At 43.5% G+C, this 25,762-nt stretch overlaps 1 protein-coding gene across 1 annotated transcript in view; it reads left to right on the top strand.

The window, feature by feature from the left end:
- Positions 1–25,762, top strand: part of LOC139749011 (uncharacterized) — a 253,789-nt gene that overhangs the window by 182,052 nt on the left and 45,975 nt on the right. Inside the window, exons 3-9 of the mRNA XM_071662392.1 lie at positions 2,183–2,354; positions 9,324–9,497; positions 10,462–10,605; positions 12,998–13,267; positions 13,973–14,026; positions 22,291–22,407; positions 24,367–24,519. Coding sequence (XP_071518493.1) covers positions 2,183–2,354; positions 9,324–9,497; positions 10,462–10,605; positions 12,998–13,267; positions 13,973–14,026; positions 22,291–22,407; positions 24,367–24,519 — 1,084 coding nt within the window. The remainder of the gene's footprint in view (positions 1–2,182; positions 2,355–9,323; positions 9,498–10,461; positions 10,606–12,997; positions 13,268–13,972; positions 14,027–22,290; positions 22,408–24,366; positions 24,520–25,762) is intronic.

The raw sequence follows: 25,762 nt of genomic DNA, 5'->3' as shown, positions 1-25,762 counted from the left end.
CATGTGACTCCTGACTGACACACAACACAATTTTCGGAGTTTAGTAACAGCTGGTCAGCATCTTAGTCTGCCACATCTACAGTGTTATGAATAAGACTGAAAAAAGGCGAGTGTCTGGACGACGAAGAGAGAGGGATATGCATGCGCTACAGCTAGTGTATATATATATATATATATATATATATATATATATATATATATATATATATATATATATATGCTTGGAAAAGGAGACACGAAAATCCTGAGAGCTTTAGTGTATTACCTCTGCTTCAGAGGACTAGTTACAGAATGAATGAATTCTGTAACTAGTCCTCTGAGGGTGTGGTAATACGCGAAAGAGCTCAGGATTTTCGTCTTTCCTCTGACAAGTGGTGTTTCTGCATATCTGAAGTCGGGTGTCCCTCGTGATTTTATATATATATATATATATATATATATATATATATATATATATATATATACCCATACAGATTTGCCAACACACAATCATGTTTCCTGCCGTTTTCTCGTACTGCTACTGTTCATCCGCGCATTCGCCATCACGTCGACGTTCCCATATTCACTCATTCACGAGACCATTCATCCATTCTCGGAACACCTGGAGATGCCACCACACACACACACACACACACACACACACACACACACACACACCGTAAATACACCACGCTTCTCTGGTAAACACCGACGCAAAACCAATGCAACAACGCTGGACGCGTCTGACTGATTCAATAGTTATTTGGCGACTCTCACAAGCTGGTGGATTGAGACTTCCCTCCCACTGGTCGAGAGACCGTTCCTAGGATTTCTGCCCAGGATTCCATTTACAAAGAGGATTACTGCATGGCTGTATGGTTCACGAGGAAGTTTTGTGTGTCTGGATTTCTAAGCTTCGTATATTGATAAGAAGCTTTGCAAGTAGGTGTCTTTATTTTTTTGAATCTGTTCCTCATATTGTTTGCTGAATACGCAGAGAAAATAGTCGAGGTATTACTGTCCTAAAGCTTTGGATTCAAACGAGACTGGTATGATTCTGACGCGCATTCAACGTTGCTGGAATCATGGAAATTCCCAGGTATTTAATTGTTTAGAGTAGGGATTCGCGAGATTAAAATTTTACGAGTTAATTGAGTTTCGAATAACTTTTTATTGAAGTAAGAGTCGGCTCCTCCCATCACCCACCGCATTCTTTGTTCATGAGATTGTTCACGGGTGTTCTTCAACGGCTGAACATCGAATGTTCAGTTTTGTTGTTGAAGAGTACCATACCACTCTCAATGTGTCTTTTATTGTTGGAGAATTATACATTGTCCTTCACCTACGTTTGTATATAAGTTATATGCTAATGCATTATCCATTAAATTATATTCCTTATTCAATTTCCATGATTCCAGTAATGTCGAAGAGAAGAGCACATATAGACAGAGCCTAAGATGAATATTTGAGCATCAACTATTTTCTAAACCCAGTCGATATTGACCAGATTCACTTGGTATGGCTTGGTGATGCCTTGCGTGCAGCCTTCAGGGGTGGAGGCCTCCTCTGGTTGTGACGCCAGGCCGTTGATGGCAGAGCTAGTCAGTTTGGTTGCGTTTGCACGTATCTCGCAGTGTTGTATGGTTGGAGATGTCCCTTTCCTCGTGGGGATAGAATATCCTCCTAATTTTGTGTGTGTGTGTGTGTGTGTGTGTGTGTGTGTGTGTGTGTGTGTGTGTGTGTGTGTGTACACAAGTGACCATCTCTTAATATCAATATGGCGACAAAGGTCTTATGCCCTTCAACTCGCTCGAGCTGACTCGGGATGACTGAAACTGTCGTACTTCACATTAGCTTAGGATTGTGAACCTCGAACGCAGCTCATACCTGAAATTTTGTGTCAATGATTGGAGTAACTACTCGTGATCTGTGACCTTTTTTTCCCCCCAAAGGCTGGGCGTCTCGCTTGTATCCCTCACGTATCGAGGGCATGAGCACATAAATCTACCCTACATCTCACTGTCGCATCAATAAGTGTTTTCCCTTCAGGTCTCCACACACCACAGTGTATGTCTCCCATTCCTTGCGCATCGTAGCCACTCAGCATGCGAGTCTATCCATCTCCAGACATCCTAATCTTCCCAAAAGAAGACCCCGACCCAGATGAGTAACCTCCCTCCGTCTGCTCGTCCTTCATCGTCAGGTACGAGCTGCTGTGGCTTCCCCTGGCTGCCAACTGCACGGAGAAGATCTTGGCACCACCGTCGGACGTGCACTGGGTGTGGTACGTGCACATGCTGGCGCCCGAGCACTACGCCAGGGACTGCAAGAACGTCGTGGGCCAGATCGTCGACCACAAGTTGTACAAACTGAAGGTGAGTTGGGTCACCCGTGTGTGAGTGTGAGAGGTTTCTGTCCCACAGGTACAGCCGTGTTGTTGGTTGTAGGTGCATTGAGGTTATATTGTTAATGGACTGAAGTTTGAGGTTGTTGGGTGTAGGTGAATTAGGTCCATTGTTGTTGGGTGTGGGTGAATTCTGCACTTCATACGTGCTGACTTTTCTAACAACGAACTTAAGTGACAACGCACTTCAGTAATTTTCATGTCATAAGGCTAAAAGACATTGTTCTCTTCATAAATAAAGGTATTCACCGTGTTCATCTATCTTCCCTTTACGCTTACATCTGTATGCATCACACACTTGCATACATGCACTCTCATTTTCTGCAAAGTCTTATGGCTATAGTTATGACTGTTGTGTTTATATACGTGTCCTCCCTAGTCATACACGGAATCACACACACCTATATATATATATATATATATATATATATATATATATATATATATATATATATATATACTTGCATCCGTTATCATCTTCAAGTTTATTGTTGGTTTTTCTGTTACCGTCTTTAATAACAGCTTTACTGCTGGCTCTTGTCCTTGAAAAATAGTGACCTTCACCGTCAGCTTCCGCTGGTGTCGAGGTGCGTATGGTGTTGATGACAGTGGATGACAGCAGCAAGCTTGTCAGATAAGCGGATCATTTTACATTTTTCACCAATTACGTTACTCCAACTTGTCCAGTGAAAAATGTAAGTTTGCTAACTGAAGAGGCGTTGATTGCGAATTAAAAAGTTTTATTTACTTTTTTCTTTAGTATTTATTTCGAAAAAGTTTATAGTAATGTTGTCATAAAAATGAAGTTAATTGCATCTGTGTTTCCTGAATGTCGAAGCAAAAAGGAGTTCTCATTGATCACAATTATGATAGCGAAAAATGGGAGTCGTGTGTTGTTTTTTCGAGGGCATCCAATATCTGGTAAATATTATTTCAAGTGAGATTTGACGTTTTCCGAAATAACACAAAGCTTTCTGAAGGAATTTCTTTTTTTTTCTGTTTACACTTTTACCATTGGTGAAATATTTACCTTTCCTTGGTTTTCTCAAGTTGATAAATCTGCTTTGGACTCTGTAAACCGATGGGTGCGTTGACCAAATTCACAGCCAGCCTGGAGTGACGAAGGACGATTGTTGGAAGACGACCTGGCTAGGTATGGATAGGAAGAACTAGGAAGGAAAGTAAAAGCATAGTGTGACTTTGCGTATAGGTAGAAACGAATAGTTTGTCTTACTGCATTGAGGGTAGATAGAACCCCAAGAACGATTACTGAACTACATGATCCGTGATCGAGAGCATGAATTAGGGGGAGTAAGGGATAGTGTGACTTTGGGTGTAGGGGATAGGTAGATGACCCTAGGACGATTGTTGGATGACCTGGTCCGGTATGGATAGAAGGTTTTCATGATACCCACCATATTACTAAAGGTATATTGAACACGCAAAGCTGTGGATCGGGTCGGCTGATAGCGATGGGCCGTAGTTAAGTGAAAGACTGGTTGGTTCACCCGGGGAAAAAACAAGGCTAAGATATTGCGTAAAAAGTCTCTTGATGCACTGAGACGGAAGACTTAGTGAGAGGTGCCAAACGATTGAACGGTTGCAGTAACTGTTCCTTTGCATGAAGGCACTGGTGTGTTTGATGAATGAGACGCCCTTATAGGAAGCACCAATTTATGAGACATCGGAGGTCTGGTAGGAGAGAGGCATGTATGAGTTTGTGAAGCATGAACATGATGTAGATGGTCGTTCATGAACTGAAAAAAAGGATTGGAAATGGCGAGGAAAGAGATGAACGGAAGGTGGATGCATTGTTGTCGCAGCTATTTCGTGGATCTGATATATTTACCGTGAATATGAGATTGAAAAAAAGAAATATTATGGGCGTGGTGAAGCATGTACGACACGCATGGCCCGTGAAATATGATAAGATATTCATGGAGTGAGAGGAAAGGTGGCGGAGGTACAGAGTAGTATATCAGGTCTTCGTCGACGGGTGAATGAGCGTGTCGAAGCCTATGGTGGCCGCAAAGATGGCCATAGCGTTGTTAGGGATTCTGAGTAACAATGAATCAAGGGCCTGTAGGGACTTGATTTTGATGGTCTGTTAGAGATAGAACACCAGCGATTTGTTTCACCTCTTCCTCTCCATGATGTAGCATTGAAAGCATCTTCATACAATGTTGATAATACGAATGATAGAAATTAGTTCATATATAACGAGGAATATGAATATCTTTGGAGGGCTCCCTGAAGTGCTGGACCCCTTTTAGCACTTGCCTGTTTTGCCTTTTCCTAAGACCACTATTGCAGCAGGATGAGATAGCAGTCAGCTAGGTTCTGACAGGCTGTTAAAAAGTTTAAGTGGACTGTGTGAATGGTGTATGAGTAAGTACTACAGTTGCCTACTACTATAACTACAATAGGCTGGAAGAGAGTGGAAAAAGGTAGATAATCCCATATGCTGATAATAGTATTTTACTTGAGATTTGGGCAGGAGGCGAGAGGCAACGTGAAGAGAAATTTGAGAAGTAAGACAAGGGAGTTGAAAGGGAATGCAAGTGAGGGCAGGTCGATAGTATGTGTTGAGAGGGTAAGTACGTCAGATTGTATGATTCCGAGCGATGCTTACAAGATGATGGCCCAGAATTTCAGGCACATGTAGATTAATCCTCCCTGATGATGGAGGGACAGATCCATATGAAAGACTGATAAAAGCCTTTCAGGAATGACTTGAGGGTAGATGTGAGAATGAAAAAAAAATGGGGCGTAGGAGGTTCAGACACGTACTTAAATCTACGATGCGCCATGGAAGTGGAGATTGGTTATGTATGGTCATAGGGAGGAGGCAGACCCATCCTCCTTTCCATTGCCCTGTAATGCTGTATCACACTGTCATGATAGATGACGATTGACCAAGAGATGTGGGAAAGTGTAACAGATATGCACAAGATGGATGGTTCAACCCCAGTACTAGAAGCAGTAGTAACAGTACTATTAGTAGCATTATAATTTATTATTACTATCGTTATTATTATCATATTATGATTACCGTTATTATCATTGATACGATTATCATCATATTGATGTGTTCCTCACTTATCATTAGTCTTTGTTCATTAACAGTTCGTTTGTAGACCCGATGATAATTTCTCATATTTCCACAAGTCTAGTCTTATCGCTGACGGTCAGGCCTGTGTGTTGAAAATCCGAGAAACTAATGATCAGCCCAAAGGTCTTAAGACATAGTGATCAGGTCTATATATATTTTCTCTGGACATTTTGTAACTTAACTAATGAGCATATATCAAGAGAACTTTTTTTTCTGAGAAAACTTTCCCCAATTAATATTTCATTCATTAGTGATATTGTTGACTCTAAGGAAATCTTAAGAAAATAAATTGCTCTATAAACGGAGATGAATAATTATAAATGTCTCTTATAGATATCTTGTTTCCTTTCCTAAGTTTCAGTGTGGCAACTGAAATAATAGAATCACTTCTCACCTGAGAATACACACACAAAAAAGAGGATTTTTCTTATGATCTCTGCCCAGATTCAGGGCAGTGAGGGTGTTGCCTCGGGTATCAGAGACCCCAATTCATTCTGGGTTTCGAGACGAAATCCCGAACGTCGGTAGTGGTTGTAGGTGAGAGAGACTATAAGAGATGCCACTTTTGAAGAGGGGGGGGGGGGGGGGGGGTAGGGGAGGAGGGAGGAAGGGGAGGGCCAGAAGGACGTGGATCGTTCAATATGACATTAAAGGGTAACGCCTCGCGCCGCCGGGGATGGGGGGGGGGGGGGGGCGCCGGGAATCCGCCACCACATACACACACACACACATACACACACATTCCTAGGGTCGTGACACCGTGTCAAAAATTCAGGTTTAGGTGTCTTAAGAGGATGACCTTGAGCCCTCGAGGGCGCCCTACATTCCTGGACGATGACATCGTTATCAAAATTCAAGTTTAGATGTCAAAAAAACGATGACCTGGGACGTTGTCCTGTATGTCAGCAAGACTCATCCCACACTCGCCTGAGCCACGACTCGCCGGAGCCACGACATCTTGTCCAAATTCAGGTTTAAACGTCAACGAGGGCGACCTTGAATCCCTTGTCCAATATCAACAACTCTGCGATCCGCAGTCGTGGTGGTGTGAGAGACGCGGGCAAGTGTTCAGAGGAAGTAGAGCTGCAGGGAAGTGTGCACCAGAAGCCTCCTCCGTGCCGGAGATGACAGGAAACTTTTGACGTCGATTTTGATTAGTTTCAGGACGAGGCAAGACCAGTATCGCAAGAGGGTGATGAGATTTAGCTTTACAGAGCACCAGATGATAGCTTTAGAAAGCGCCAAGAGATAGTTGTAGAGAGCATCCAGGGTTAGCTTTACAGTGCACCGGGAGGCGAAAACAAAGCTGAGTCGGGAGTCTTTAACTGGAGGATACAGCAGTGATGACAATACTCGTTTTCAAGACTGTCTTTGTATACGTTGATGATTCATGCGTAACCACACTACTATTGGACGACAAGGAAGCTGTTTCGGCTGTCCTGATGAGAGCAAAGCCGAGGAACTTCTATAGCATCACAGTCGGGCGGATAAGCGTCCACAAAGACGATAAACCTTCGTCTACGAAGGTTTCATAAAGACTAACATCATTCGCGAAGACTCTGTCCCCAAAGATGGATTTAGCCATTCCTTGCAACCAGATACCACGCACGGAGACCCTGTATTATCCACCTAGCATCATAGAACATTACTTTCGGTTAGACAAACGTCCATATGCTTCTGTGAGCATCAAGACAGAGAACCTCAGATTTCGGGAAGCATCGTTTACCAGCAACTTTCGAGCGAACTACCTTCTGACTAATACGGAACGTGTCTGCGAACATATCATACCAACAACTCAGCGGCCAGGCCCCTCAGGGTGGTTGTAAGAAGCTTAGGAAACATTACCTCATAAAGGGTAATGGTGAAAGGCATTAGAACAGAGTGGCGGAGCAACCGCCGTCAGCTATTTGGAAGCAGCTTCATGTTGAGATACTGCTATAGAGAAGAGGGCTTAAGCCAGGAGATCTGTGTGAGGAGAGGCGTTTCAGGCCGAGAGCATCTAACGCTGGCCAGGGGAGGATAAGAACGACTGTGGCAGAACTCAAAGTTTCGTGGACGAGAATGATCGCAACCGGAGATGAGTCTTGGCAATGGAACATGACGAACGTGGAGGGGTTATTACGGAAAGAGAAATGATTCCACTAAACATTCCCAAGCGTGTACGTCTCGCATGGTTTATTGCGCTTCGTTTTGAGAGAAAATTGGATTTCGGGTGTTTCCGTCGAGGTAATGAAGCTTCGCTATGGGAGACGCACACACCGTTCAGAGGTGGTGTGCTGCAGAGGTGTGTGCGTACCTCCCCTCAGCCGGCACATTATGAGGGCAATACATTATACTCCGGTTCCAATATACCCTTGATTTACCGCGTGGTGCGGCGAGGCACAGCCGATATCAGGGAGGTGCACCTTTCAACGCCTTGTGAGAACCAGGGTGTACCACAGTACCTGATGGGGTTATAGGATGGTGAGAGAGGGCCACAATATCGCGAGGCATCACAGTACAGCAAGGTGTTATGGTATGGCGAGGAAGTTGGAGTATAGCGCAGTACAAGAAAATATTGAGACGCCACTGTAATGCAACACCATTGTATAATGAAGTGTCGCATTGTACTGAAATGCCATATTGCACTATATGGCCGCAGTATAGTGATATATCACAATATAGTGGTATATGTTATGGATTTCGTTTTCGCGTTCAGTAAACAGCCAGATTAATCTGCGGAAAAAATGACAAGTAGTTTTACTGGTTTGAATATCCTTCTTGAGTTCGCAGAATAATGATTAGAATATCAAACTATCATAACTCACCTCAAACCATCATGTCGCCTGAGTTCTTTGCCTTCGGTCGTCATCGAGTCAAAAGTATTAGGTACTGGAAGATGGCCAGATAGCACAAGAAATAACTTAATGTTCCTTATCACTGTTATCATAAACTAGAGGCGTAATTGCGTAGACTCGGCAGTACGATAAACGAAAACGCCTTTTGTTAGAAACTGTACCGTGGAGGTCGTCGGTAATCTTTTGAAATACAGTCAAGCGAAGATCTGAGGTATTTTCTCTCCTTTTCATAATTTATGGCATTCATTTGTAAATTATGAATAGCATGTGATACCCTCTTACAAAATGGTCCTCGTAGATTAGATTTTCCTCGAAGGCGTATCTACGTACATGCGAGGCGGACAGATGGGTTGAACCTTGTGAAGTGCCAACGATCAAGCGTTAGTTTGGAACAATCGGTCTTTATAGCTTATCCCACCTGACTTTTGTAGTGCTACTATGCTTGTTTGTTTCGTCTTCGTTTTCCAACAGTAAAGCATAGATACATGTACGTGTAACCACTGGATTATGAAGGTACGACCCTGAACACCAAGGCTAATTACCTAGAAATCTGACCATCTTCCTCAAGGGTCGTAAACTCGTCCTCAAGGGTCTTATCGTCGTGCTCAATGATCGCACCTTTGCGTTCAAGGGTCGTATCGTCATGCTCACGGCTCGCTCCTTTGTGTTCAAGGGTTTCCGTTTCGTTGTGCTCAAGGGTCACAACTTCCTACTTAGTGCTCGCACCTTCATACTCAAGGGTTGTAAAATCATACTCAAGGGTTGTAAAATCATGCTCAAAGGTCGTAACGTCGTGTTCATATATCACTCATACTTCATGGTTCACTATTTTGCAAACAAAATATTCATACTTCCACAGGATTCCTTTTCTTAAACCGTATACCCCAAACCTGAAGTCACTCACTCTCGTAATATCATAAAACTTCCACATATTTCCTTTCCCGAGGCCCCAGTATAACCCTGGGGCATGATGTGTGACCTACATCCGCAGGCGCTGAAGAAGGCACACAAGCGGACACGGAAGCTATGGACGGAGATGTACCCAGACGAGCCCTTTGACGTTATCCTGGACGGGACGCAGCCTGTGTTGCTGAGCCAGTACACCTCCCTCATCAGCTACGATCTGGAGGCTGCCGTCGCCAGGCAGAGCATGTTCTACTACCAGGTACTAGGGGAGGAGAGGGGTTACTAGGTACCATGGTACGGGAGGGGTTACCATGTACCATGGTACGGGAGGGGCTACCAGGTACCATGGTACGGGAGGGGCTACCAGGTACCATGGTACGGGAGGGGATACTAGGTACCAGGGTAGGAGAGGTACTACCAGGTACTATGTGAGGGAATACTAGGTACTAGGGTAGGAGAGGTGCTACCAGGTACTAGGGTAGGAGAGGTGCTACCAGGTACTAGAGCAGAGGAGGTGCTACCAGTGGGATATGGGTGGGATTCCAGGTACCAGGGAGGGGAGGGCTCCCAAGTATTTGGATGGGGAAGGCTTCCAGGGTACTAGTGTTCAGTCATCTTCCAGGCACAAGGGCAAGGAGAGCATCCAGATACTAGGCCACGAAAATATCCCCTTGTACTAAAGAGGAGGAGGAAGAGGTACAATGGGTAAGCAGTGTACATGGAGGAAAAAAAGTATACTCGTGTTCTCTCTCTCTCTCTCTCTCTCTCTCTCTCTCTCTCTCTCTCTCTCTCTCTCTCTCTCTCTCTCTCTCTCTCTCTCTCTCTCTCCTGCGCTATGCAAAAAGGGTGGGGGGGGGGGCGGTGGAAGAGGAAGGAAGGAACGGAAGGAAGGAAGGAAAGCTAGGGGGATAGAGCGTAATGAGCCACGAAGCTAGCCAGCCTGGAGCAGCCCCCGGCCCCTTCCTGGCTCAGACTGGCTTGCTGGTGACGCCCTCTGGAGGCCGAGGCCGAACCCCCTTCTTCCGTGCATCAATCATGACCTGATTGGTCAGAATGAGGTCAGAGGTACTTGGTGTTGGCTCTGTGTATGTAATGTATGTATGAATGTGTACGTGTACATACGTATATGTATATGTTCATGTGCTTGTGTGTGTGTGTGTGTGTGTGTGTATTCATGAATATAGAATATTCAGAAGTTAACCTGAACACCTCTCTACTCGTAGGTCTCCTTACCTCACTGCCTGACCAAGCCCTTCCTCAAGGAGGCCGTGGAGCGGTACAAGAAGTTCATCTACCTGAAGGCCAAACACCCGGCCAAGTTCCTGGTGCCGTGTTACGATATGGACATCATCTGGCACGCACATATGGTGAGCCTCAAATAACATAGTTACCCCTCTTGTTATGACCACCTGTACGGGGAGGGAGTTCTACCGTCGTGGGTCCTCATCTCTCGGACATATTCTACTGTAAAACATCTACTTTCATGGAACTTGTTAGCACTGTATATGGAGCGAGTTCTACACCCCTGGGGAAACCATCTATTGTAAATTTTCTACTGCCATACAAACTCGTACAAACTTCTGTTTGCAGAGTGTGTGTGTGTGTGTGTGTGTGTGTGTGTGTGTGTGTGTATACATGCATATGCATGCATCAGAAGCTTCAAGTTCAGGTAGACAGGATAATAGAACATCAAATATCCTCTTTTTAACACGAGTATCTGAGAAATGTATTAAACTCCTCGCTCGCTGCTCTAACAGACTATACTACCTTTATGTCTCGAAATAATACACAAAGACAATACCATTCATTATCCACTTAGGTCTCTAAACATTCTATTTGTTGGAGGTTTCCCAAAATGTTGGTGGATTAGGGGGGAAAAAAGGCTCTTGAAATTTTCCGAATTCCTGGACTTTGAGTGGCCTTTTGGACGGGATTTCAATTAATATGCTAATTAGATAAGTCGAGAAGTTTTACCACAGCCATGGTCAATAATCTGAGTCGTTTTTTGTGGCTTAATTTGGTGAATGCTTTTTTTTTTCAGGAACAAAGTATCCTAAACCAACAAGACCTGTAGGAGGAACTGGAACGCCAGTTTTCTGCATGGAAAATTTATATATATATATATATATATATATATATATATATATATATATATATATATATATATATATATATATATATTTATAATTGTAAAACGCTTCTCCAGTTTTGATAAAATGCTACTTTTGTCTAAGAGTTTCAACCCAAAATTCGAGAAGATAACGAGTTTTTTGTAAAAAGTTTCGCCTACAGTTTTGATAAAGTAATTCTCGTAAAACGTCTCGTCACAAATTTGGACAACGTCTCGCTCTCAGTTTTCCCAAGATAACACAAACTGTCACAAGTTTCACCTTCAAAAAACATGAATATAATTGCTATCGGATTACAGTCAAAAGATGCGCACCCCAGAAATATAAGATTATAATGAAAAGTGACAAAAACAATATTTTTTGAAAGTTCCTCCTCCACATATCTGTTCCATTTGTTGGCTTGATGATTTCCCGTACGAAACGTTGATTCTGTTCTGTGTCTGTAAATGCAGAATCCCATTAAACATATTTCATTTAGCAGAGCAATTTTAAAGTGAAGTGCATTTATAATTGAATGCCAAAAGAGTATTAATTTGCTGTGAAATAAAAGAGGTCTCCGTTGTTAACATATGCATTTAAGTAAATCAGATCCAAATTTCCGATGTCCCATTTACATTTGCATCAACGATCATCATATTTCAATTGGAATGCACTTAAAGCGTCCTCAAAAAAAATAGGTGAATTACAGGAAATCTGCACCAGAATCGAAAATCGTCAGAGGGACCCGAGTACTGCACGGCGGTGTGGGGACCATTGCCATGAGGATGGTCAGTCGATTTTGTCAGGCGAGCGCACTGTCACAGGCGAGGTAGAGACGCTATGTATGAGACAGACAGACAGACAAGAGTCCAGCTGTGATGTCAAGCCTTTACCCCATCCATGCCCAGCTTGAAGGTAACAAGTGTTGATGCACAATGACTAGTTCAGTAGCTTGAGAGGGATTACGAAAAAGGAAAAGATTTTGATGTCATGTTGGCGGCAAGCCAAAGGACACAGCAATATGCAGAGGGACTACAAGGGGATCTGGAATATGTAACAATAATGTTATCCTTTGCTATCGAGGTGGTGGATCTGTTGGCGATTTTTCATCAGTGTAGGAATTCTGCTCTTGGAGAGCAGTGCGAATACTAAAACAAGTCTTCCTTTCTCTACGTGTCCACCCTATCATTCCTACCTGGTCGATAGAAAGGATGCCTAGTATAGGCTAGGGTGTGTGTATGCATGCAGATATAGGTGTAGAAACATGGCACATATATACAAGGTTAAGAGACGGGGCAACACGAGCGTAAAATTCCCTCTCCCCGTAACACACAAATAGCAATCCCACCTTTTCATGGTCTACCCCATGAAACGCACACCCCATGGGTTCACCCCATGAATCACAAACGTTCTCTCCCCTTGTGAGTCTATTTGACTGCAACACTTGCCGCCATGAACCCGGTCTTGTTCTCTTTCGTTCTGTCTTTCTCTGAGTCTATCTTCGCATGCTACTTCTCTTCTCTCCCTGGATAGGTCTGTCCTAAACTCCTGCGTCTCTCCTTTCCTTGGATATTTCCATCCTAAATAGCTGTCTCCCTTCTCTCCTTCGGCAGGACCATCCTAAACATCTGTCCCTTCCCTCCCTCGGCAGGTCCATCCTAAGAAGTACCAGAAGGATACACAACGCGTCTTGGGCAAAACTCTGAACCACGACGACTCCGTGAACGACCGGTCGCCGGGCTCCAAGCTAACCACGTCGGACGGCTCAACGCGGCGACTCTGGGCCAAGACCTTCGGTGAGACCTTCAGCAGGAATGGCTCGATGTTCCGGGGAGACCCACCAGCCTGTATCATAGAGCCAGTTCCGCCCGATCTGAAGAAGGCGGCGCTGGGATCTGCCTTCCAGCTCCACGTCAGGAAGGTACTGTCACACACATACGCTAGCTCCTTCACACATCTAAAGGTTCATATGCCTTCAACAATCAGCCTTCCTCTTCCTTCAAAAATGATAGAGCCAATGTTATCTAACTCATATATTTCCAGGAAAGCTATAGAAATGTCATAGATTTTCTAAGGTAATCCAAGGTCCATTTATCAACGAAGGACTGATGAAGTCAGTATGGGAAACTATCTTTACAGCAAGATTCTTCCCTAGCTTTTATGATAACATCACACTGGAACATGTGTCTGGGAATGATACTGAGGCGAAACTGAAAAACGTTTTATGTTTTAACACCCGACAGCAATAATTCTAGGACTTTGCAGATGACCATCTAATACAATGGGCTGGTTTTAGGACTAAGCTTTATGAAAATAACTGGCAAAATATTTCCTATCGATTCATTACTGATAACCTCTCGGTTCTTGTGATATTTCACTTTCAAACAGTTTCATGCTATCCTTTGACTATATTTCCCCAGCGCATCATATAAAGCTAGGCTCTGAGTATACACCTCTCTGAAATAACAGAATAGGGTTCCTGTAATATTTCGCCAACGTATCATTTCAGCACTGGGTTTTATGGGCACAATTGGCTGATATAATAAGAGTAGGCTCTTCTGAAATCTGCCTTGCCTCTCATGATGTATGTAGCTGAGGAATTGATTCCGTGTTTGGTTCTTCGCAGGTGGCGATCGGAGGCGCTCCCCCTGGCACGCTGAAAATCAAATTAGTTCACCAGGTAATATAATGCTGTTCCCAGTCTCTTGTGTGTCTTGGTGACCAACACTTCCCTGTAGATTTTGGTGCCCTTCCTGGCTCTGTAGCTTGGTGTTCCACCCTTACACTGTAGTTAGCGCTCAATCCTTATACTACACATAATACATAAGACTATCACACTCGAGAAAAGAATAGGTGCATGCAAAGGATTGATATGAAGGCTGGCGTGGCTTCTTTCACTTTTTTCATCAAAATCTTATTACAAGTAAAGTGTTTAAGGATTATTGGGTACTGATGGGCTTAAGGAATATAACGATTAATGACTTCTACAACTTCATTAGTAATTTTAGGAATTTCTTTTTTCTTAGTGTTTGGCGTTAATATCCTTTACAATATAACATGATTGCATGGCTTTTTCATTCGAGTTAATCAACACCAACTTGACTAGCTTCCAACTCAAAACTGACTTTTAACCCTTCTGTTTGTACTCGAGCATCATCTATCCTTCACTCGTGAGGTGCTACACCTGACCCTCAGGAACTGACTGAGCAACAACCTCTCTGTGTTGCACATGAAAGTGTTTGTTTATCAAGTGAAGGGTTATTTACTTACTCTCATTGTAGTATAAATCTAAAGCCTCGTATCTTTTTCAAAACCCCTTGTGCTACATAATGCACCATTTCTAAGAAGGAGAAGAAGAGGAGGAGGAGGAGGAGAAAGGAGTAGGAGAAAGCAATATCACTGTGTGTCCTTTCTTAATCTTTGAAAAGTGTGACCCTTGAGTTTGCCAGCGTGTGGTTCTGATCCCCAACATTTCTCGGTGGACTTTTAGATACTCTGACGTCACCGTGTTTGCCCCTGTCCTATGATATATCTTCAAGGAAACCAGCAGGTGCATTGTTGTGCACAACAACTGCAACTCCCTCGTGTTTGTTTGTGGAAAGCTTTGGATCATAAACGTGTGGTCTGCAAACCTTTGTTATTATGATATATATATATATATATATATATATATATATATATATATATATATATATATATATATATATATTCATTCGTTTTGCATTCAGTTCACGACTAACATCATTTGCGCCTCCTTAGTCATACAGACAGATTGGAGGTTTTCTCTGAAACATCTGTATACCTTTCTACCCTCGCTGCACTGGCCTGTGGGTTTCTAACCTCTTCGTCATAAACAGCCTCGAAAGGACCCAGTGGCCTGTCGCTGTTCGAATACCCTTGTATTCCTCCTCCTTTGTATGTGAGTTTTACAACTATTTCGCTATTGTTCGTTAATGTTTTTGTCATCGAGTTATTGAACATTCATGTGTGTACCGGATTTGATAAAGAGCTTAGATAAACGTGATTGTAGATGACGTCATAATGCTTCGTTAGACAGGTACTTAGACATTGAATTTTCTTCGAGAATCTGGAGAAAATGTTCCCGCCCGGCCTGTAAAGCAAATCTCTCTTGCTATATATGCAGAATGAATACTAACGCGGCAAGCAAATGAACTGAAAATTAAATACACACTTCGTTCCCGAAATATCAAACCATTTTTTTTTCCACTGCTACTCGAGTATAGCAAACGTATTTTGCATACATAACAATAACAGGAACATCAATAAAGTTATATCTTTCGTGACTCAAAATAACAAAAATATCCATATGTCGAGGGTTTTGAAGCTATTAGCGATGTGTAAACCAAGAGGGGCTTGCTGTACAATCTGGGCGAGTTGTCAATCATACATTAATATTTTTCTTTTTGTGATATCTGTCATGCACTTGCGATGTGTCTTTCATACACGCCCAAAATCGGTGTACATACGTTATCCATGATAACGAAGCATTCCTTTATTCAATGTTGCAACCTAGGTGCATCTTCCACTTATAAGCCTTGCTGGTCTTTGACGAAAAATCCTTTCCAACTCTGAGTGTATTGAGACTTTTCGTTCCCTTTTTTTTTCGTCTCCAAGATACTACAAGATATTGAGAGAGCAACAAGGCCTTGTTGGTTCTCTTGGCTTCTGTAACGCCGTCTTCTGTGGCTTTTACATTCCCTTCATCCCTGACGCACATTATACTCGTCCCATGCCCTTCCTTATATAACCTCCTTTCGAACCTTCCAAGAAATCACTTTTCTCTATGGAGATAATGATGAATATGGACTAACCTGCATGTCTCTCCTGTGGGAATGTGCTTGCAAACTTGCTGCATTGCTTGCTTGCCGTAGGTACTCGTAAGTAAATAGGTAGTTAAAGTACTAACTTCATTCCCAACATTTTAATGTTTCATTTCATCGATGGCTGCCAAGAGGGGCACTTAACTCCATCATTATTCTTGGAATTCGGTTGAATTTTTTCCCTGGTTATATAAGCTCCTCAAGGACTGATCCTCTGAAATCGTAATGTGATCAGAATCTGCAATTTTTCTTGAACCTTTTAGCAGATTAAATACCTTTCATTCGGGATCTATGTGATCTTTCTTTTTTAAACTGTAAGGACCGCGAAACCTGTCTTTGATAAGACTCGGTGAATTTTTTTTCTGATGGATTGATAAGATTTATGGTCTGTCAGCAGCATTAATAGCATCTGCGGTGGATTAATAGCATGTATGGTAAAGTGATTACATTTGAGGTGGATTAATAGCTTATGTTGGATTAGATAATACCCGAAGTGGATTAATAACTTACCTGATGGATAGATGGAATATGTAGTGGACTAATAACTTATCTGGTGGATTGATAGCGTATGTGGTGGATTAAAGGTCACAAAATTCCCTCTAAATCAACTCAAGTAAAAACTTGGAAAATGCACGTCAGCAAACAACTGAAACTTTTCCATGGTTGTTTCTCAGCATCTAAAAGACTAAATGTCATGAGACCCATAAGTCTGGACTGGAATTTGCCTGAGTTAAACCCTTTATAAAAGGCTCAACCTGGATCTAAAGTTGGCTCATAACTTTAAAGAGAATTCCACGTTTGTCCTTGGAAGTAAATACAGAGGTTTATATCTTCCAGACATTCATTCCAGCCATTTTCATTTCATTCTCAACTGCTATGATGCATTGCTCGTAGCGCAAGTATTCCCTCTGACACCATTCCCGTTAACTGGTTAGGCTGAGTCGAGAGAGATATTGTACCTAGAGGAGTGGACTATCCTTGAAGATTCGTTCCTCCTCAGACTCGAACCTTCCTTTTCCCTACAAATGGGAAAGGACAGAACTCTTTGGTCTATTGCTGTTTGCCTTACTCCTCACATGACGGGTCTGTGGACGGAGGAGGGGAATAGGTTACCCCTCCTTGAGGGCGGAGAACTAAGGAGGGCCTGTTACTTAGGAAGGACAGATATGAGGGGGGACTCTCTGGTCCTTGAAGTTATCTGCTGCAGGACAGCACATGGGAAGGACTGATAAAAGGGGACTTTATGGTCCTTGAGGAAGTTTTCTTCTTGTGAACTGTACATGGAAAGGACATGTAAGAGGAGACCTGATGGTCCATGAGGAAGTTATCTTTAGTAATCATCTTCAAGTGACAAGTAAGTAAGGTGATGTTGACATAAATACCATAAACTCGCCTAGATATATAAGAGAAACATCTGCGCGGAAACGGATACGGACGAAGGTAGTAAAGTGCCTGAAGGCAAATGGAAAGTAGAAAAATCAACACATGTCCATAAGGCGCCGTAAAACTGACCCGTTCACCTGCACGTTATTGCCAATGCTGAGCGAGATTCAAAGGGCTTCCCCACGTAGCTACAGTGTCAATATCTCCTTGGAAATCCATCCCCCTATTGTGATGTTACCAGTTTCCTTGTGAACATTTCGCCGTTCTCTGATGAAGAGGCAGGGAAAGGGCCCACGCCTGGTCGGAAGGCCGTGTCCTTTGTGACAAAAACCAAAGATTCCTTGACAGTGATAATTCCTTGCTAATGGGTGAGTTATACTGGCCAATTACTATGGCTTTCAAAGCAAGCAAACCTCGGTAATGATCGATCCTCCTTAATGAGAATTATACCAGCCAATCAGTAAGGCTTTTCTGGGTGCCTGAGGAATGAATATCTTAAGAGCCGAAAAAAATGGTAGTATCGTAAATCAGACTCGACCAGACCTTTTGAACAGATCAGCTGAGGGAGCAACTAAGGCAAAGTAGAAAACTTAATTAAGGCAATCAAACCAATTGGATTCCACGGTGAGGAGACTGAAAACATCCTTTGGGGGGAGAGGAAAATGGACATAGTTCGCGTGGCGAGGCCTATTAAGGCCCCCATTAAAAGGATCTTCATTAGCCTTTCACGTTGAAACGGACTATGATACAAAGTCTTGGATTCCCACTCAAAACTCACTACCAGCGATGTTCTTCGGTGAAACTGCTGAAAATTTCTCCTCCGTCGACTAAAACCTTAAAGGAACGCCCCGACGCAGCTGTTGCTAATGTACGTCGTAAATATTCGCATTTTCGTTGTTTAATGAAATCGTTAAGATGAGAGAGTATTCTACGACGAAAATCTTATCCCATAACAGTGATATAAGTCTTATCCAGTGAAGGTTTACGAGGTATTGCGGTAAGACTTGCGGACATCTCTTATATCTGATGAGGTGTCTCTATACATATAATCTCTCTTGTCGTACTGTTTGGAAGGAAAAAAAGTTTGACGAATTTTGACTGTACTGAGATTCTTTTACTATCGATAGCTTCCATGATCACCTCCCTCAAAAGAGGTATATATATATATATATATATATATATATATATATATATATATATATATATATATATATATATATCTTACAGACTGTAAACATGCAATTCAGAGCAAAGACTGACTGGTTGGTTGGTTATTAGGACTCTAAGCTTATCAACTACCAGGGTCGTTAAGGCCGTCAGCGCCAAGTTGTAATCGCCAACCGAGAAATCGTTACCACCCGCAGGAAAAAACATTAGTTCTAGGACCATAAACTCTCTCAATACCTGTATGAGAGTAAACTTTTACGCTTCATGTAGATAAGGATCTTCACTGAACACAGTTCGTTGTTTATTTCAATAATGGCGGTATAAAAAACCGATGGTATGACCAACAAACGCCCAGATGTTGAGGAAATGGTGGAGAGGCTTCAGCAAGCACCTAAATGCTGCAGCAACGATGGAGAGGCTTCAGCAAATGCCTGTATGCTGCAGCAATGGTGGAGAGGCTTCAGCAAATGCCTGGATGCTGCAGCAATGGTGGAGAGGCTTCAGCAAATGCCTGGATGCTGCAGCAATGATGGAGAGGCTTCAGCAAATGCCTGGATGCTGCAGCAATGGTGGAGAGGCTTCAGCAAATGCCTGGATGCTGCAGCAATGGTGGAGAGGCTTCAGCAAGCACCTAAATGCTGCAGCAATGATGGAGAGGCTTCAGCAAATGCCTGGATGCTGCAGCAGTGGTGGAGAGGCTTCAGCAAATGCCTGGATGCTGCAGCAATGGTGGAGAGGCTTCAGCAAGCACCTAAATGCTGCAGCAACGATGGAGAGGCTTCAGCAAATGCCTGGATGCTGCAGCAATGGTGGAGAGGCTTCAGCAAATGCCTGGATGCGGCAGCAATGGTGGAGAGGCTTCAGCAAACGCCTGGATGTTGTAGCAATGGTGGAGAGGCTTCAGCAAATGCCTGGATGCTGCAGCAATGGTGGAGAGGCTTCAGCAAATGCCTGGATGCGGCAGCAATGGTGGAGAGGCTTCAGCAAGCGCCTGGATGCTGTAGCAATGGTGGAGAGGCTTCAGCAAACGCCTGAATGCTGCAGCAATGGTACATATCTTCAGCAAATGTGTGGACGCCATAACTGTCTTCGAGGCGGTCGACCAAACGTTCAGACTCCATCATAAATGTACAAACTTTGCAAATATACAACGACATTCCGAGACTGTTTTCCGACATCATCATATGTCTGGCAGCAACAGCATGGGTGTCGGAATTTCAGCACAAACGTGGAGGTTGTCAGAAATAATAGGAAAAAAAAAAAGCGTTGATATGCTATATATAAAACATGGGGAGGGAGCGAAACAAATCTGGACTTTGGAAACAAATATCTGGAAGTGTCACCATAGCGTCAGATACTTCCTGCCTCCACGAAGCTTCAAACTCTCGTACGTACAGAACGTTTCGTAAACGTTTGGACGGGGCGACGCCTGCCGACGCTATAACGAAAAGGTTTAGATGATTCATTCCAAATCTCAACGGTGCTAACTTTGCCGTAACGACTAAAAGAAAGGGTTTGAAACCTAAGACAACCTCTCTAATCCCCTAGCAGACTTTCGGACGTTGTAGGTAATCTTCACCGACCTCCCCTAAAGACACCAATCGGCTACACAAACAAACGTTTTGTTGCTCTTCCTGACGTGTCGGGCCGGCCGTAGTGGTCCCCCCCCCCCCCCCCCCCCCCGAGCCTCCCCTCTCGACACCAGGTCGATGATGCCTCGGCCTGAGTAATGAGTCGATCGGTATTGTTATTTGGCCAAGAGAGTGGAAGCTCATTTCCTGCTGGCCGAGTGCTTGACACCAAGTTTGCACTTCCGACTCGACGCAGAGGTAAACTTGATCAGCCAAGTTGCTGCGTCGGGTGTGACAGTGGCGTGTGGTGCAGTGAATGGCACTGAGGGGGCGATCACTGCTGCTGCTGATTACTCTATATCTCAAGTGACTAGCCTGGCACAGGATGTGAGGTGCATAGGATAGAGAAGATCCCCACTAAAACTTGCACTGTGAAAGCCACGTTGGTGATCTGAAGAGAGAGAAAATGGGATTCTAAGTACTGAAGAAAATGATTGTGAAGGAGACTCACGAACGTTATAAAGGTCGTAGAAGCGAGTGCGATGAGGTGATAGTTGTAAGAGTGAGAATGATCGCCCGTCACTGGGACGGGCTGAACCAGGATATACTACCAAGGAGGAGGGAAAGTTTGGGGCTTTTTACAACAGAAACGAAATAGGCGAGCAAGGCTCGGAACTAGCTCAGAAGCACACTCCTCCAAGACGTGAGAAAGCATTCCATCTGATCCAGCTACCTATAGCTGAAGGAGAACTCCGGGGAACCTGGTGTTGGGAGGGTGTTGGAGAGGGTATACGTGCAGTTAGAGGAGGTTTAAGAATGAAGGAGGACATGTGGAATCATTCGAAGCAGAGTTAGAGGCTTTCATGGTGTCGAAAACAGCAACTTTATGAGTTTAAAAGTAAGCTATAGACTAAATGACTCGGAAATGAAGAGGAATGACTGTATTGCAAAGTTACTTGAAATGTTTGTAGATGAGGACCTGAGAGATTTTTATAATTGAAATCAAGCCAACACATTTTCTTTCCACAATCGCTCGCCTAATTCTAGAATTTACAATAATTCCGAACGGAAATCGTAATGAAAATAAGGAGAAAGGAAGCCTTACGTGATCCTATGATTGTTTTGCTCCCCGTATGACAGACAAAAGAGCCTGAGCGACCAAATTACAGTGAAACTCCCTCAGGTGATCAGCCCGTCACTGTTGCCGGGGCACTGTCCCTTCTGACGGAAGTGTGTTAGGTAACCATCCTAGCATTGACGGGGAAATATCCCCCACTGATGAAACTCCCTCAAAAGATGATGTTTCCATAAGCTGCGTCGAAAGTTGGTGCAATATATATGTAAAACAGCAGACTGTCTGTTGGGGAAGCCTTTGTGGAGTCGATATTCTCATATTATTGCACGTAGAGGACTGGGTCGGGTCGTCTCCAAGATATGGAGGATAGACTGAATGTACGAGAGATGTATCATTATCAAGAGAGTATGTTTTGATCCGATATCATAACGCTTAACATGAAGTATGATTGCTAAGTATATTATAATGAACTTCAATAAACACTTAAAGAAAGTAGGGAAGTTATAAGGGTTACAATGATTTTACTGTGGAGAGAGACTTGATAGCAGTATATAATTTTTCAAAACTCAAGTTCATACTACAAAACTGGACAATTCCGGCTCTTGATGGGTTTCCCTCCATCTTGTGAACAACTTAACCTGCTCTTGAGGCTTGTCGTCGCCAGCGACATCAACGTCATCCCTCACCCTTGCAACACTAGACATTTTTCCCCACACTTGCGTGAATAACTTCATTTCCCATATACGACCACCAGGATGCATCACTGTCTCTGCATGAACACTTGCCACTTTACCTCATCACCTTTGCAAGAGAACTGTCACATTCCCTCACCATTACAGAAACACTTTTCATCCACCTCACCCTTACAGGACATCCTGGCAGTAATGTTCTGTCCTCACAATTACAGTTCCGGAATCTGGAGAAGCAGCGGTTAGGCAAGATCACCATCTTCAAGGAACACGGGTATGACATGTCCGAACACAACATTGCTGACTTGGGCTTCGAGTTCACCCTGCCTGATAAGGTACGACAAGCTTTATTATCATATCTCTATTATCACTGTTATTATTATCACTGATAGGAAACCTGGGAGTGAACATGACAGTGGATGGAAACATTGAGGCTCGAGTTAACCACTGAGTGGATGAAGGAGTGTGAATTTTTGATGCATTGGCGGGTGCGTAGAACGAGAAGTCACTGTGAGGACGAAGATGGGTGTATTTGATGGTACAGTAGCTTCGACGGTGTCGTATTGACGCGAGATGTCGGCCCGACAAGAAAAAGTACAGAAGAGGATGGATGACTTAGACATGAAATGCTTCAGGACAATGAGGTGTTAGGAGGGTTGATTGACTAGGAAATGGCAGGGTAGGAAAGAAGAGGGGTATTTAGAAGAGTGTGGTTGAGAGAACTGAAGATGTGATGAAATGGTTTGGACATCTCGTGAAGATGAGTAAGGAGAGATGGAAAAGAGGGTATGCTCGTCAGAAATGGGTAATGAAGGTGGAGAGACCAGGGAAAAGATGGAAGGATGAAGTGAAAGATGCTTCGAGCTAGTGGGGCCTGAGCATGAAGGGGGATATGAGACGTGCAAGAGATAGGGCGAAATGGAGTGACGTGGTATACAAGGGGCGAAGTGCTGTGAGTGGGCTGAATCAGGACATATGAAGCTGCCAGGGGAAACCATGGCAAGCTGTGTGTGTGGAGCTTGACTGGGTAGGGAGCTCTGGTTTCAGTGCATCATACATATATATATATTGTCTACAAGTTTGTAAAGTCATCTATTTTTTTCTACAATTACCACACTAATATCTCTGTTTCTAACTTCTACTATTACAAAAGGATCTGCAGGGAAAGAGATATAGGTCCTGAGACGAGAGCATGAATGGATGACCAACACACTGAGCCTTTATTTTTCCTTTGAAAAAGATGAAGAAAAAGAGGGAAAATGTTACTTATCGTCTTAAAGTTATCTTTTACTTTTTCTTGACACGAGTCCTGTGTCATATCAGGCATTACCATACAGTTCCCGTCACCTCCATCTCTTGGTATGGACTCTCCTGTCTTGCGAGTCGAAGAAACTCGTATCTTCTGAGACTATGCTCACAACTTACCTCCTGCATCCTGGCCTCCATGTGTGTGTGTGTGTGTGTGTGTGTGTGTGTTCATCAGTCAGTGTCTGTGTCCTTAGTTATTGTATGCATATGTTCAAGGTGCAGAAGGTCTTTTCAGGAATAGAAATTAACATCAGCTGCAATTTTTCTCTTATGTATTCTCAACACCACTCTGGTTCTTACACAGAAGAATTTCTCTCTCTCTCTCTCTCTCTCTCTCTCTCTCTCTCTCTCTCTCTCTCTCTCTCTCTCTCCACCTGCCCGTGTTCAACCTCTCAGACAACAACTTTTGTCCCTCATTCTCGTGGGTGCTGCCACAAAGATACAACAGGTGTGTGTGTGTGTGTGTGTGTGTTTGTGTATACACACACACACACACACACACACACACACACACACACATTTATCATAAGTCTGCCATGTAGTTACGACTCCTTATTCTATTTTTCCTGCATTATTTTTCCCCGAGTTCCTCCTGTAAACAGCTATATCTTGTTACTCTGGCTAGGCCATAACACCAGGCACCGCTGGTTTTGCCGGGGTCATAAACATCTGGGAATCACCTGCTTTTATTCCCGGCACCGACTCCCTTGCCAAAGATGTCTAAATCTCGAACACTTTAGCTGAACGAGCTCTCTCTCTCTCTCTCTCTCTCTCTCTCTCTCTCTCTCTCTCTCTCTCTCTCTCTGACATACAACATCCGTCCCTTTTCTTTCCCCCCCTCCTCTCTCCATCGCTCTTTCACATATTCTCTCTCTCTCTCTCTCTCTCTCTCTCTCTCTCTCTCTCTCTCTCTCTCTCTCTCCCCACTACAAATTCACTCTTAATCCCCACCATAACCCAGCAGTCTCCACCATCCTCCCACACAGGTGGTGCGGGACCAGTTCGTCTTGGAGATGGTGAGCCAGAAGGACGGAATCAAGTCTATGCTGAGCAGCGGATCTCAGAGCTTCGAATGCAACGGCCACTTCGACTTCGCAGAGCTGCTCAAACTCAGGGATGACACGGCCACCATCATCAAGGTGAGTTGGCGGCGTCTTGCGCACTACACCTTCCTCAGCTCAGGAGGCGGGTAGCGCCTCCTGAGCTGAGGACAGCACAGTAGTTAGTTTCTTCTTGCTGAGGACAGCACATGAGTTCGTTTCTCCTTGCTGAGGACAGCACAAGATTTAATTTCTTCTTGCTGAGGACAGCACAGGGGTTCGTTTCTTCTTACTGAGGACAGCGAAGGAGTTATTACCTCCTTGCTGAGGATGTTCTGCCATGTTTATACTTCTATTCATCTCATTCTTGTGCTTATCCTGAAGGACGACGGAGATATCCGAGAAGAAATTGTCCATAAAGTTACCTTACCAAATGGCTATTACGGAAAGTTATCTTCACCTGCCAAATGGCAAGGAAATAAAACAAATGACTGATGAGATCTAATGTTGGAAATAAAGACACGAACACGTAAAAATTTTGGAACTACGTGCATAGGGAATGACTCCTGATCTTCAGAACAGCTTCGTCCTAGGGTCTGTAGTACGTAGACACATCGTAGGTTGAAGCTATGTGCGAGCTGGAGGTAATGGCGTATTAGATAGCGGGTCTGGATGGCTCTGAGCTTAGGACGATGGCTTCGGTTAACATGTTGCTAAAGGGGAGAGAGAAATAAAGTCCCAATGAGCCATGGGCAAATAGCAGGCAGACAACAACAGATGACATTATTTCACTTTTACCTTTCCATGGCATAAAGCAAAAGGGTATGATGTCAGGAGGGAAGAGCAGTATGCTGTCAGGAGGGATGAGCAGTATGCTGTCGGGAGGGATGAACACATAGCAACTCTGTGAGCAGAGAACAAAATCGTTCTTTTTTGAAAACGTGTCTGTATGAAGTGCCACACGAGTGTCATGGAACTTATAGTCAATGTCAAAATGTTATAAAAACATTGATATTCCTGACACTGAGCGATAGTCATTGCCTGGATTTGATTGTAAGAGCATGTTGATATATATATATATATATATATATATATATATATATATATATATATATATATATATATATATATATATATATGCACGTTTGCCTAAGTTCATCGTGATTTGCCAAATCGATCTCGTTCCCTTACACGGCACTTCATCTTTGTTTCTACTGGAGGGGAAATTTCGTCCCCCAAGTTCCATATCTGACGAATTTCCCCACAGGTCTTGCGTAGCTGCGTCCTGCCCAGCAGCATTGGCCAAAGGTTCACTTTGAGTTCTATAAAGACGTCTTCGAAC

This window comes from Panulirus ornatus, chromosome 6, assembly GCF_036320965.1.
Source record: "Panulirus ornatus isolate Po-2019 chromosome 6, ASM3632096v1, whole genome shotgun sequence".
In the NCBI taxonomy this organism is placed as follows: Eukaryota; Metazoa; Arthropoda; class Malacostraca; order Decapoda; family Palinuridae; genus Panulirus; species Panulirus ornatus.
This window is presented reverse-complemented; position numbering and strand designations above follow the sequence as displayed.